Consider the following 12843-nt stretch of genomic DNA (forward strand, 5'->3'; position numbering starts at 1 on the left):
TGAATCTATCAATATTTCCACAAACTCCGACAGGCTTCATGTTTGAGGGATTACAAAAACCTGCCGCCACGTTGTTACGATCCCTTTAATAATTGGAACGTTTACAAAGTCGTTTCCTCTTTTAGGTTGGATGCAAAAGATTTTTCGGGACGTTTCCAGATCTTCACTCGGAACATTTACCTTGGCATCGACTCAGTTATGGGCACTACAACTATAACGTCAATTTTGCCTGCCATTTATTCAATTTCCGCCTGTTCCTATGGATTCAGAGGACATGTCCACACTAATACGTTTTCGTTTGAAAACGCATATTTTTCTCTCCGTTTCTGTCTTCTGAGTGATTCTAGACAAAAAACATGTTCAAACTGATCTGGATTAGTGTAGATGTAGCATCTGAGTAAAGTGATTTAACTTTTTTTTTTTTTTACTCAAACATGAGTTCAAAGGCACAGTGATTGGTTAATGTTGCTGTGATGAACTGTTTGATGGATTCGGAAAAGCTCGGGGTGGGGTGAGGGAAGCTACGCCACACTTTCACACACACCTCTCGTCATGATCGCTTTTAATTTTGAGTTTCGGTTGGCCAGTTAGCTTAGCATAGATCTATATGATGAAAAGCTGGGAAGATACTGTAGCTAAGACTGGGAAGCTGGGACTGTACCTTATACGTGGAAAATGTGGACCCTGCTAGTGAGCATGCCTAGCTATCTCAGATTATGTCTGTGACAAAATATAGGTTCATGGTATTTTTTTGTTTTATTTTAACAATACTAATATTTAAGAACGAGAAATACAGAATAAGTTTATGATAGCTATCTGTTACATTAGCATAGTCTCTGAAATATTAAGCAGAGTTGGTTGTTGTTGTTTTTTCTTGTTGTTTAATTAGAAGCAGCCTGTAAATTTTTTGATTGCTGTGCACAGAAACTCGTTCCTAGTGACTTAAATCTTCCAAATGAAATGGCGAGTGCTAAAACAAACGCGAACATTTCATTCTTCTTGAATTTATCTCGGCACTCAGAGTTATATTCCTCCCACGAGGCCAAAAACAAACAGCTCTGTCACAGGGCTACAGCATGACACGTCTAGACAGGCGAAGACGCTCAGTGGGAATTATCACATTCTGAGTAACTATTGCATTTTCCTCATTTCAGGATAAAAAAAAAACGCTTCTCGGATACCAATGGCGGCAGACGCTCCGCGGCCCACGCGCTCCTCTCTTCTCTCCCGTCGTGTGGCATTAACAGTCTATTAGCATCAGGAGGCTTTTGATAGGCAGCCAGCAGGAAGGTTGGTTTCATGTTGTTGTCATCTTTTGCCGATAATCTACAGCCGAGATCCAGCGATCATGCCGAAATGTCACCGTGGCATTTGGGGGAAAGAAAAAAAAAAAAGATATTCTCCCCTCTTCCAAAACAAAGTCCAGGTCCACTAACACTGTTCCTGTACTCGCTGAAGAAGAGACAGAGGGAGATAGAAAGAGATGATGAACGAAGCTGGACTGGAGAAGAAGTCAGAAAAGAAAAGAAAGCTTTTTTTTTATTTATTTAATCTTATTCATCTTCTGACAGAAGTTGAAAGTCCCTTTTTTTCTGAGCTGGGACACAGAGGCTTGCAATACTACTAAACACTAAACACATATGAATCTGTCCTTAAAGTGCAGGAAGGAGCATTGATCATGCTTCAGTACTGACAAACATACATTCCAACAACATTATGGACACAAAACCATCAGCAGAGGAAAAACCTTTTGCATCGATAAATGGATCCTTATAAGCAATATTAATAAGCACTATTTACACAGATTTATCTTCCTGACATGTCTGGAGTGCATTAGTGTCCTTGGGACAAAAACGATGAGAAAGTAAAAGCTAGTACTATATACAATAGGTCAGTTTCATTGCGTTTCGATTTGTGTGGTTAAGTCCATCGTCTGATGCTGGTTTGGGTTTAATGAATTAAGCACTTCAGATAAAAGGTCAACCGATAAATCCAATTAATAAATTGATTGCCATACGCCAATTGTGCTGTAAATTAGGCAGATTATTAGGCAGGTACATCTGACACGCCAAACTGCACTTGCGTGAGAGAACAGAACTCTCCCATACCAGCAGGTGGCAGTAGTCAGTATTCGGCAATAGCCAATCGGCGTTCTCTTTTTCTCGCCGACTGATTGGAGAGGATTGAATTGTTCAATAAATGTTTCATTTAAAAAAATTTCTTTATCACTACTTAATAATTAACTGTAGTAAAATTGTCCAAACATATCGGGCAAAAAAATAGGCAACATATGTCACATCTGCCAGAGAAAAACCCATATTGGTCGACCTCTACTTTAGATCTCTACCTGCATATATTTGGTAATTTGTTTTATATATAAAAAAATAAAATACACACATTGAACTCTGTATTAGTAGAACTTTTTGTTCTAAAGTTATGTAGAAGTTCAAACGTATAACAAGCCACAATGCGGTTTTAAAGTAAAATGAAAGCGGGGCATAGTTCTTCGTTTGTGAAGCATAAAAAAAATCAATGCTACGAAATTTCCTGAGGTAAAACTATCAAACCGGTGTGTGTACAGGTGAAACAAACATCCATTTTTGCTCAGATGTAATTAAAAAATAAATAATAAATCAAATCCAGGGAAAATGCATGAAATTGTCTGTGATAGAGACGAAGAGTGCGACAGAACCCCTGTACAAAAAAGGTTGCAATCAAAGGCCGTGAACACTTTATCACATACACACCGAGCTCTTCCTGTGTTCCAACACGTTATAGATGATCTCCAGCATGAAATTAGAATGGTAAGGCGGTAATCGGTAGCCACGACAACAGAGGGGTGGAGGAAATCTTGTGGGACCGATTGTCCACTGCACACCACAAATCCGTCGAACAAGTCTCTCCGCTTAAAATATTCTCACAAACACACACACACACACACACACACACTGTTATAGGTACTGTAAATATTGTATATTGCTGGAATTTAGTGTACAACAATCTCATTGGTTCCTAAAAGACCTGCCTCCCAGAACCCTCAGAGTAACTCCTGACAAGGAACAAAGATGAAGGTCAGATTTATAGTTTAAGGTCAGTGTTTGCTGTTCTCTAATCTTTTTTAGAATCTAAAGACTTTATGAACTCTATAACAGAACTGGACACCATTCCATGACAAGTTTCTGGTTTGCATTTACATTCACGTTTCACTACTCATCCGAGCAGCTTCTTCAGTCTGAGGGAAATTGGCAGGATTCCACAAATCCCACGAAGGCATCCGCCAGCTCCAATTCTGTCCCACCTCATGTCATGTCAAGCCATCTAGAGATGTACCAGCTCCAGTGGGATGCCACTTCATACAGATTTCAGACATTAAGGATAAACCACCTTTTATATCTACTGTTCCTCCATCATTGAACATTCAAAGGCTCAGACTTGGAGGAGTTGGTGTTGAATCTATAATGATCTCAGATGTTGAGCTAATTAAGGAGTTGCTAAGGAGCTCCTGTATCCACAACTTCAACTGATTGTCGAAAACTATAGAAAGGACATGACTCATAATCACACACTCTGTTGCTCAGGATATTTCTCACTCTCTGGTGTTTGTAATGTTTTAATGATTGATAATCCCACTCTTGGTGGCCTTGGGTTCCTCTTTTAAATCTGGTTTCTCTCAAGGTTTTTTCCTCATACCATCTAATGGGAGTTTTTTCCCTGCCACCTTCGCACCAGGCTTCATCATCAGGGGTCAATTCACATCATTCAGCAGTTTTGTTCTAAAAGTCTTACATTCTGTAAAGCTGCTATGAGACAATGAATATTGCGAAAAAGTGCTCTAGAAATAAACTTGAATTGAATTTAAATTTGTATCCTCCAGGGTCAAGGATCCTCTCCTCCCTGGAAAGTCTCGTTAAGGGACAAGTGGGAGGTGAAAGTGGGGAGGGAGGGAGGGAGGGAGGAGTCAGGAGTAAGGGGAGTTGTTAGGATGGTATGGGGGGTAATGATCTTCTTAGGGATGGACGAAAGATCTGTATGGAATCTGTATCTTCTTGGGGATGGATGAATTAGCAGTATAGAAGTGTAGGGGGGTAACAAGGTCTTGGTCTTCTTGGAAATGTACAAAAGAGCAGCATGAAAAACAGGAGACAGGTTGTGTCTAAAACTTCCACCTCTGTCGAGAGAAGGATTTTCCACCTGGACATAGATGGCCTCCTATAATCCTTTCTCAAACCATCAGTCTTCTCTGTGTTTCAAAAATCCTGAGAAAATCTAATGGCGTTTTCCGTGAGGAGGCATGCATAATTTTTGTAAGCAGTCTCCAGTGTGAGCACTTTGTAACAGGTCGACTAGCTGCATTTTTTTCTAGTCTTATTATAACGTCAGTGCAGCACCAAGCCTACAAAGTCTTCAGGACTCTGTTTATTGCTTTACAGCATGTACAAACTGTACCCTCTCAAAAATCATGCACATACATATCTAATCCGGACTATTGAGGTTCGAGGAACTGAAATCACTTATATTGCTGCAATCTGGACTAAAGTTCCTGAGTTAAATCTGTGCCTCATTACTCATGGTCACACTTGTGTAAGGACTAATTAGTTTGCCACGTATGGCGCTATTTATCAAATGCACACACACATGTCCAGTCTTGTGTTACATCCACATTTAGTCTGTGGATAAAATAATACAAGTCGGAGCTCTATGAGAAAGAAGACTGAAATCCACAGTCCTGGATCAAGTGTCTGGTTCTGTGATATTATATTGACTGAAATTAGAGGCTATGCATGACCATACCCTTTTTGCTTTTCTTTCATTTTTATTTTTTTTTTAATGGGTGAAAGGTTCAAAAGAGAGAGCAAAATTAAATCTGTTCTTCTAAAGTAAACTGCCACTCAAGGATGGCTGTGAAAAGGTCGTCCCTGAGACAGCTGTGTTCTGACAGCGCCAGATCGGAGAAATCTCCCCATTATTATTCACCGCAGGTCACAGTCGGCCTTTAGAAGGATTAATTCGCCTCCGAACTCGCAACTTGACTCCCGCAAAGAAATACAGGCACTCAATTAACATTTGTAGTCTAATTGAAGGACTACTGGATTTCACGTCCAATTAGATCGACTTGCATTTTTTGGTTGAACTTCGAGTCTCATCGTCCGGATCAGTTGCGGAGTTTTATTTTAAGGCATGATCTCGTGCCTACAAAGCATGTGGAATTCAAAATAGATTTTTTCAATTTAAGCACAGATTTGTACTGTTTCATCCAGGAATCTGCACAGGAATCAATTTCATACTGTTTTTAAATGGGGTGGAATCTGATGTGGACTCATCCAACCCAAACAGCAAGGCAGCACCGAGTGACACCAGCCCATGACCAAGCATCATATCTCTCATCCACACACACACACACACACACACACACACACACACACACACACACACACACACACACACACACCACCATGCCACTGGCATAACGTTTCTTGAGCAGCAATCCTGTTTGAAATTCAGGCTTCATCTCCAGCAGCGATGTTTTAATTAAAGGAGGTGATTTGAACAGGATTCCTGGTGGACCATGTTAAGTCTGTTAACATTACTGGTGTGTAGAGCCACATGTATATCCACAACCCGCAATAGCATCGGACGTGAGTCGGTTTTGATCAAGTAAAAGCTATTTATTGGAGGTTACATATTTATATGTTTATTTATCCACGCGTTCGTTTTGCGTTAACAGACGCACGTGTCTCATTTGCTGACAACAATAGAGTCGAGTAAGATTAAATAAAACATGGGACATTCTTATGTATTAGTGTTTATAAATTAAATACAGATTTTAACTTTTTGGAGAGTAGTATGCTGCAAATCCTTTAAGTATGTTGTTGATACTTTGGACAGAATACACGATTTTACACATTACATGATGGATTGTAAAAAGCAGTCATTGTCTGTGTAAATGCAGACTTCACTAGGTCTCACTTTCCAGTTCTGAGAGGTTCACTCACCTCCATCTCCAGCAATGTAAAAGGTCAGAATCTAGACTAGGAGCTCAGACTTCTTAACATATGTCCAAGTAATTAGGGATAATGTGTCTAGAGAACCCCAGCTCTGGTAACTGTATTGAAACTTGCATTATGAAGCTAGATTGAAAAGCAACCACTGGTGAAGTTAAAGGCGTAGGTGACGGTGACCACCAGCCTCAATTTTCAGCCTTAATTATTCTCAAAGGTGGAAAGTAACAAAGTACAAATACTAAGTTACTGTACTCAAGTACATTTTTCTGCTATTAGTAATTTACTTTCACTCATTACAATTTTTACACAAATATCTGTACTTTCTACTTCTTAGATTTTCAAACAAATTACTTTAGTTTTAATCTATTGTGTGACATGATCAATGTTTTTTCTTCTCATTGCGCACCGTTTTCATCCCATCAACCTGTTTCTTGTCATTGCACGGCTTTTTCAATCTACCACTGGTGTATAATTTCCTGGCTCTCACACACCACAGATGTAGACTAGTCAACAAAGCAGGCAGAAAGCAACAAGATGTCTGGGGTTAACGTGGATGAGACAGAGGGAGTCAGTGATGTAAACATGACTGAGAACAGAGACATTCCAGATCACCTGATCATCATCATCATCTTTTCTCTACTTGTGTTCTATATGGTGGATCTTCAGATATATAAATAAAGAGGTCCAGTTACCAGCGTGACACTAAAACAGGTAGTAATAATGTCTACGTGTCAGAGCCCAGAATTCTTTACTTTAACTTGAGTGAAAAAGTATAGTCAGTTCTTCAACTTTTACCAGAGTCTTTTATAACATGAGTATTTCTACTTCTAGTCGAGTGAAGGATGTGATAATCGCGGGTTCCGATCTCTCAACCCAACACATCTATATCAGGTGAAAACCGTAATATAGTTAAGCTTACCTTAATATAGCAGGCAAGTTGTGGGTAAACCCTGTACACTCCCAGGATGATAGAGAGTCGGGTCCGGTAGGGGAAACAAGATGAGACCACGTGGGTGACCTCGGGGAAAGTGAAGATGCGAAAGCCTAACTTTTCATAGAGCTCCTGAAGTTCTGCACTGGGTCTCTGATCACCCTCGCTCAGGATACTGCCTACGGCACAGCGACATTCCAGACCAGGCACCTGAAATACACACACACACACACACACACACACACATATATATGTATATACAGTCAATGAAAGTCATTCAAAGAGCATTGGTTCAAGTCGTAAGTGACCTATTGCTGGTCTCTGATCAGTAGTTAATGCTCTGGGTTACTTAGCGGAAGGTTGGGGGTTCAAGCCCCTGGTATCGCCAAGCTGCCACTCTTGGTGCCCATGAGGGAGGTCCTTAAGCCTCTGTGCTCCAGGTGATGTGCATCATGGCTGACCCTGCGCTCTGACCCCAACTTCCTAACATCAGTGGCATATGTGAAGAAAGAATTTAATTGTGCTGTAAAGGACATGTGACAAGTATAAAGGACCTTTCTTTCTTTCCTGTTCGTCCCTAATGCCTGACTGGATGCTGGGTTGTTGTGAGACTGTAATATGGAGAAGGAGCTCTTCTCTCAGGATTGATCCAGATTGCTGTATTTTCACCTCTGCTGTTCCTGTACGTCATCCCTAAATGATCTACACTTCAGAATATCCTTCCTGCTGTCGTAAATAATCTCACCTGGAAACCGTGAGACTTGCGGTATCCAACATCTGCTAAGTCTATGACTCACCTTCCTGCTGAGGCAATACACTACAGACTTAACTATTACACTTCTGTGTGGAACTGAATACCAAAACCATTTATAATCTCACCCTCTTTACAGGAGTTTCAGATTTCTTCCATACACTAACAATGTGGAGTCGAATCGAATGTAATACGGAATGATTAGAAAGATAAACTGAAAGGAAACTGAATTGCAAGAAGTACATCAAGCAAAGAAAAGACTGTAGAAAGCGGTCGCTGTGTAGTACATGATATTCTATCAAATGGATTTGAAGGTCCAGCAAAAGAACGACTATGTCTATTGGCGTCCATTTTCTTATTTATTATTTAATTAGCTGTTTGATACAACATTTTAAAAATGTGAAAACCACATGTGTCACTAATACACAAACCATGTACTTATATTAAGCTAAAATGTGAGTCCAGTAAAAATGCTCCCTTTAAACTTTCTCTTAAGTAAAATTACATGTTTTTGCCTTCTAATGAATTTAAGTATCCAAAGTATTATGATTTATTATAACTATAATGTTCCTGTTATCATTTTTATCACAAGACTCTTTACTTAATCACCTCAGTTTATGTGAAAAGACTCGAATGTGACTCTTAGCACACTGATCGTGTAAATGAGGTCACGTGTGTTGTAGCGAGTTTGAGTCTGGAGTTTCTTCATCATTTATTCCTCTCTAAATGTTCTGCTTGATGTTGAACTGATGCTGAACTGTATGTTGGTGATCAGTAGATACACCAAGCACCAATCAAAACAAGTTCATAACAGAGCGAGCGCTCGACACTGATTGGTGAATCGCTGCGTGTTTCACCAGTTACGTTTTATTTCCTCATTAATAAAAAGAACTGACTGATTTCACAAAATGTAGTTGAGTAAAAAGTGGGGTATTTGACTTTGAAATTAAGTCAATTAAAAAAATCTTCCAAATGGAAACGCCTAATTAAAGTACAGATATGTGAAAAAGTGACTTGAATACAGTGGCGACTTACATTTACTTCCTCACTGTTCACCAGTGATGAATAAAGATTTCCCAAAAGAAGAGAAAGGTCATTCAGGCAGAAAGTGTTGGGAAAAATGTTTTTATAGACACATTTTGCAACCACTTATTTTTCTGTCGAAGAACTTGTACAAAGGCCACAGGAGAAAGCCTGCCTTTGTATTTTTCCACTATTCTTTCCTTTGTTATTAGGCCTAAAGTAAGAGACATGCGCCCTAAGCGTGAACTTGGAAACAACCAAACCTTCAGTGAAACTTCCAAATCGTCGCTGCCGTGAACTCGTCGCTTCACCAAGCCGGCAAAAAAGCCATGCGCCTCGAGGCGTCAATTAGCAAAGCCCTTTCTTACGATCTTGAAAGAAGTCCTCTTCAGGTGTAAACACACTCCTCTCCGCATCTACCTCCTCTCAGTACTCAGCTGGGGGCTGAAACAACCAGCCTTCAGTTCCACACACACACACACACACACACACACACACACACACACACACACACACACACACACACAGACGGGATGAGTCACCAAGAGAAAAGTGGCCTAATGAGGACCAGCCGCTTCATCGGAAAAGCAGCATGGAGAGTGAGATGAAATAATTTAAAACACAAGCAGGATTTAATAAAGAAATGTAGCATGCACAGGTGGCACCGTGTGTGTGTGTGTGTGTGTGTGTGTGTGTTGGGAGGACACTAATAATATTTCACATCTCTAATTGCTGAGAGTATGCCGGCTGCAGACAGATGCCCAGCTGCCATCTTTAGAGAGGGAGAGATTATGCTCTAAAAGATGATGCACACACACACACACACACACACACACACACACACACTTAAAGCATGCCCAGGGGAGAAAGTACGGTGTGTAACCACCACTCCAGGAAGTAGAAAGAGGACATGGGAGGAGTGTAGAAGACCAGATTGGGTCATTTCACTCTAAGTGATGAATGCGAGGTGAAGAAAATCAGGTAAAGATGTCACAGGTTAAACCGATTTAATCGCACTCGGTCATCGAGCGGTCGTTTGTCTCACTCTAACCCCTGCTGAGTCCGACACAATGTCTTGGCTCCAATCTGAATACAGCATTAGATAGGAGACTGGAAAGTAATGCTCTGGATCTGTTTACTGCACTAAATATCAGGATCTGTATTTAAACTCAAAGTAGGAGTGGCTTAAATTCTAATGATTTACTTTCTATTAGAACAAAACAGAGTAATTCTACACCAAAAGAGACCTGCATGTATAATTCTAATTGGAAAGTAAGAGAGCTGGGTGTAGACTTGCCAGCAATGCTCTGTGGGAATTCTGGCTCTGACAGTTCCTCAGCCTCAGCTACATCACTCAGGGTAATAATTAGTCTCAACTAGAGATATGGAATGGTTTTATTCAGAAAACCAGCACCTGGTTGAGATGCACTTTTAGTAGTTTTTTACTTTAATGTAAAAATGGCATATTAAAAAGGGATTGATTAGTTATAGAAGAAAGTGTATCGAAATATTGATACATTTTTTTTCATTTAATTATGATTCTATTATATTATTATTATATATTGATTAGAAGTGGACTGATGGTGCATGTTACCGATATTGATAACTAGGTTGGATCGTCCTTGTCGAAAACCAGTTAATCAATTGATAGTTTTAAAAATGGATAATGAATAAAAAATAAAACATATTACTGTAAAAATTGTACTGTAAAAGTAGAACTTAATGACAAAAAAACATAAAAATGTGCTAATGAAATAATATTCATATTAATTAATGAATATAATTATATAATTAATAAATTATGAATAAGAAATATATTATTAAAAACAAACAGCACGTGGTGTCAGTGAATCACCTCTAGAGGCCACTCTTGTAATGACAGTGGACCGGAAGCCGGAAAAACTATTGGTATGGATTTTTGCTGATAGTTCCAGCTATCAACTACAAGTGCCAATTAATGGACAAAACTTAATTAAAAAAATCAGTTAATCTCTAATACATACATTTTTACTTTGCTAGCCTTTTAACAATTATTACATCTATCATTTATCTCATATGATTATGTAATCAGTGACATTAATAAATATTATTACATGCTATTATATGTTATTCTGTTTGCAAGACCTGTTATTGTGTTTTTTCTTAAAGGAAATGTCTAGAAGGTTCTGTTTAGTGTGCTAAAAATGTTCTTTGGATAGATTTGTGACATGTGGTTTGCCAGGTCTACACAAAATGCCTTATTTTGAAAGCTGTATACACATCGTTTGACTATATAGTGAACATTTCTGTTCCAGGAGTCCTGCTGTAAACAAATAGTAGGTAAGATGGTGAATGTGGGGAAAAGCGTAGGTTTGTGAAGGCGGTGGAAGAGTACAGTTTCAGCATGAAACCAGTGCACTTGTCAAGAAGCTGCACAGATCATCCACATGCCCCGTCTGTGGCGATTAAAGGGCGGTGTGTTATGAGGACAGTACACAAGGTTTGACTCTAAAAATCTTCCAAAGCATCCAAGCAATTTAATCCGTCTTCACGGAATTCCATGCGGAAGCTGCAGATGTCTGCAGGAATCCAGATGGCTCGGGGCCGAAGCGGCACCCGTATCTACATCTGTTCGGTTTTTCATTTCTTTCCTCCACTAGACACTGGCAGTGAAACTGACAGCAGGCCACACTGACGGAGCATCCTGCTGTGCTTGTCCTCCTTGTGCTTTGATTGACAGAGCGTAGCAATTAGCGGACATGATACTCCAGCTGGAGAGTTGGAGAGATACCTTATTCTGCAGACCCTTCATTTTATTCACATGAGCGAAGTATTGGGGTGAGGAAACTCTACGGTCTCACACGTTTCCTGATTTTTCTCCCCTGCGAGAACCAGCTCGACGTCCGTGATCCTCCTCCATCTCCGCTGTATTTTATAGCGTAATGAAGAGAAGCGCCTAAGGGCAGACAGATACTCTCTTCCTTACTCTCTCTTTCTCACTTCTTTCTCTCCCTCTCTTTCTTTTGAGGCTTCTGACCTTGAGATTGGCAGTGGTGCTCCAGGCCCCTTTGCTAACGAGCTGGGATCATTAGACCAATTTGAAAAGCTGGATTAAGATTTATCCGTGGCCCCGCGCAGAAGCAGTTTGGGCCGTCCGCTAATTGGAGACCTGGGAAAAAATTGAGAAAGTGCCAACGACAAAAAGCCTTTCAGTCCGGGAACACAGGAGCTGTCAGTCCAACTCACGCTGCATTCCAGCAGGGATTTCTGCTAAAATGAGGTGGACACGTTGGTGCCATGGCAACAGCCCCAGCCAATGGATGCGGAAATGGGCATGGAGTGAAAGTGGAAAGGAAAAATGAGCAGAATTACTAAGCACGCATGAATCTTCATGAGGGATGAGACCAACCTTTACACCCTTTAGCTGATATGACAAAATCGTGAATTCACGCAGCAATGATCTAAAATGATCTTAAAGTTTAAGCCTGCAATCCAGAGTTCAAAGTTTCAAGTTCAAATTTAAGTTCAAAGTGTTTCGAAGACTTTAATAAGCTTTCAAATGACTTTATCCTCACCCTCTAAGTGGAAGAAGTTTATTGATCCACATCAGTCTTACAAAACAAGGTTCAACAGAAGCGTGTGATTTTCTAGAGTCATAACTTTAACAATCTCAAATCTCTCTGGAAAACCCCCCCGTATTTTTCCATTTTCAGAATCGCAAAAGCTTCTGATTATGATCTTTTTTTATTGCAAAGTATTTATAATGCATTTCAATTTGGGACACGACTATAAATATAAACAACCGAATATAATTAATGACCATTTTTTATTATATAAATATTTAACAAACACTTAAATCACCTCCATATCATTGTGTTATTGCGCATCTATTTGCTGTGTTTTGTGAGTGTATTCAAGTCCTGGCACAAATTTCCCATCATTTATCTCAATTAGAAAGAGCAAATGATGTGTAAATGAAGCCAAACTACATCAGATATGCTCATTTTTTCCTATATCTGAAAAAATCACACACACAGCAAAAATCTTCACATGTACACGCCATAGAGATCGTTACTCTGGGATTACTGTTCCAACAGCTCCACATAGTGGTGTCTCTGTACGAGGTGGTATCAAAACATTTCGAGACCAGTTTTGTA

General features: G+C 39.8%; 1 protein-coding gene across 2 annotated transcripts in view; it reads right to left on the minus strand.

Annotated features, from left to right (window-relative positions):
* The window catches only part of tex264b (testis expressed 264, ER-phagy receptor b), a 45544-nt gene that overhangs the window by 31464 nt on the left and 1237 nt on the right, over positions 1 to 12843 (minus strand). For both annotated transcript variants that reach the window (XR_014532148.1, XM_083533479.1), the window contains exon 2: positions 6922 to 7143. Coding sequence is in view for 1 of the 2 variants with exons in the window: in XM_083533479.1 (XP_083389605.1) it covers positions 6922 to 7143 (222 nt within the window). In the remaining variant the exon portion in view is untranslated. The remainder of the gene's footprint in view (positions 1 to 6921; positions 7144 to 12843) is intronic.

The sequence above is a fragment of the Silurus aristotelis genome (genome assembly GCF_946808225.1).
Source record: "Silurus aristotelis genome assembly, chromosome: 28".
In the NCBI taxonomy this organism is placed as follows: domain Eukaryota; kingdom Metazoa; phylum Chordata; class Actinopteri; order Siluriformes; family Siluridae; genus Silurus; species Silurus aristotelis.